Source organism: Pteropus vampyrus, unplaced genomic scaffold, assembly GCF_000151845.1.
Source record: "Pteropus vampyrus isolate Shadow unplaced genomic scaffold, Pvam_2.0 Scaffold239, whole genome shotgun sequence".
In the NCBI taxonomy this organism is placed as follows: domain Eukaryota; kingdom Metazoa; phylum Chordata; class Mammalia; order Chiroptera; family Pteropodidae; genus Pteropus; species Pteropus vampyrus.
The window spans coordinates 170,551-172,546 of NW_011889020.1; the positions used below are offsets into that span (position 1 = coordinate 170,551).

At 71.7% G+C, this 1,996-nt stretch overlaps 1 protein-coding gene across 1 annotated transcript in view; it reads right to left on the minus strand.

Moving 5' to 3' along the window:
- Nucleotides 1–1,996, minus strand: part of RBBP8NL (RBBP8 N-terminal like) — a 10,158-nt gene that overhangs the window by 5,343 nt on the left and 2,819 nt on the right. Inside the window, exons 3-5 of the mRNA XM_023519896.1 lie at nucleotides 1,420–1,582; nucleotides 1,243–1,317; nucleotides 895–1,061 (exon numbers count right to left, since the gene is read on the minus strand). Coding sequence (XP_023375664.1) covers nucleotides 895–1,061; nucleotides 1,243–1,317; nucleotides 1,420–1,582 — 405 coding nt within the window. The remainder of the gene's footprint in view (nucleotides 1–894; nucleotides 1,062–1,242; nucleotides 1,318–1,419; nucleotides 1,583–1,996) is intronic.

Here is a 1,996-nt window from a genome sequence, read left to right on the forward strand (position 1 = left end):
GCCCCGCCGGGCCTGTGGGCTGTGGAAGCCGCCCCCCGGGCAGGGCCACCCCGGCCGTCTCCCTCTCTGGGCCCTCAGAGTCAGAGCCGCCTGGGGGCGAGGGTGGCACCAGCCCCTGCCTGGGGGGGCCCCTCGGCCTGGCACTGCCAGCCCGTCCCCATGCCCGCAGCTGCTGGGCCAGGAGCAGCTGCAGCGCCCCCTCCAGCCGCGGGTCCCGCATGTCCGCCAGGTTGCCGGGCAGGCCCCCGGGGTCATCCCAGGCCTCTGCCTCCCCGGCCTTCGGGCCCTGGGTCCGGGGGCCTTGGGGGTCCATGGTGGGGGCCCGGGGACTGCTGCTGCTGTGGGGACTCCGGAGGTGCAGGGACAGGTGGCGATTCAGGAGGCAGAGGCGGTCAGCCTGGAGGGAGCCCTTCGGGGACTCGTCAGTCACAGCGGAGGGCCGGGTGGCCCGCAGGAAGCTGCGGGAGGTGTGGAGGGCCAAGGTCAGTGTCGGGGGCCCATGGTCAGCCCCCCTTCACAGGTGAGGACCTGGAGAGGTGAGGAGAGCCGCCCAGGTTGCAGGTAGGTGGGGCGAGGGTGGGCTCTGGAGGCCAGGCCACGTGCCCTGGCCCGTGGTGACCCGAGGCCTGGGCCTCTGCAGCCCCCCCACTTCTGGGCGTCGGCTGCTGCCTTCACCTGGAGCATCCGGCCCCATCTCCTCCCCCCATACCCCCGGCCTCAGCCTGGCTGTTCGGGAGGTGTCCAGGTGGGAACTTCGCCACAGGCAAGGGAGGGCAGGGGCACCTGTAGGGACACCTGGGCTCTTGGCCCCTTGCCAAAAGGTGGGACCGGAGTTGGAGGGAGACAGGTGCTTGGCTGAGGCTGCTCGTGGTGGTGGCGGTGGCAGGGCCGCACCTGTCCAAGGGGAGGCTGTGCTCGCAAGGCGGGCTGGGCGGGCTGCTCCTGGCCGGCGGCAGCGGGGGTGTCCCGTTGGTGCAGCCCCGGTCGGCGGGGCACGCCCGGGCCCCTGGCCTCACCACGGCGATGGTCCCGTGCAGCTGGTTGGCGATGCGCTGTGGGCTCTGCACAGGCGGGCGGGTCAGCCAGGGTGCAGCCGCCCTCCGCCCTCCGCCCTTGCTCCCTGAGACCTCGCGCAGGTCAAACGGGGCTCAGTGGTCCCTGCCCAGCAGAGGACCGGCACGTGACAGGAGGGGCCGGGCCTGCCTGGTGGAGGGGAGCGGGCTCAGGGTCCCTCGCCCTCACCATATCTGGGGCCCGAGGCTCAGGGAGGTTGGCGCCCGGGGAGGTTTTAGCCACTGGAGACGTCCTGTACCCCAACTTTTCTGTGGGAGGAGAAGCAGTGGCAGGTGGCTCGGCCCCCCAGGACGGAGGGCTCCTCGGTCCTGCAGTGCCCGGCCTCCCGGCCTCCGCTGTCCCCACAGCCTCCTCTCCCTGTGGGCCCGCACCTGAGTGGTCGTCCTCGGCGCCCTCCTGGCCTCCCAGCAGCTTCTCGGTGACAGCCTTCCGGGCACCCGGAGAGGGGAGCAGCAGGGGTGGGGGGGTGTCCAAGGCGTCCTCCCTGCCCTGGGGTTGGGGCCTGTCTCTGGAGGGAAGAGGGTTCGAGGGCGGTGTCCTGGAGACGATCGGGAAGGCCAGGCCACCACTGAGGGGTCCCAGGTGACCCAGAGAGGCAGCTTTCTGGACTCTGCCCGAGATCCTGCCATCGTGGCTCCCACAGCAGGGCCGAGCCATGCTTGCTGCCCTTCTCAAGTGCGCATGTCCCGGGTGTCAGAGCTGCTGCAGTGCTGGGGACCCGGCCTTGGTCCCCGGGAGTCCCCTGGGCTCCTGTCCCTTCAAAGGGTCCTGTGCTTGTCACTACGGGAGGTCAGGAGTCGGCTCCATGGCAAACGACCTGTGGGACCTGAAGCCCAGGGCTGGCCCAGCCTCCCCCGGTGCCCCGTGGAGGTGTGGCAGGCACCTGCTGTGGGCGGGGCATGGGGGGCTGGGGTGCTCGGGC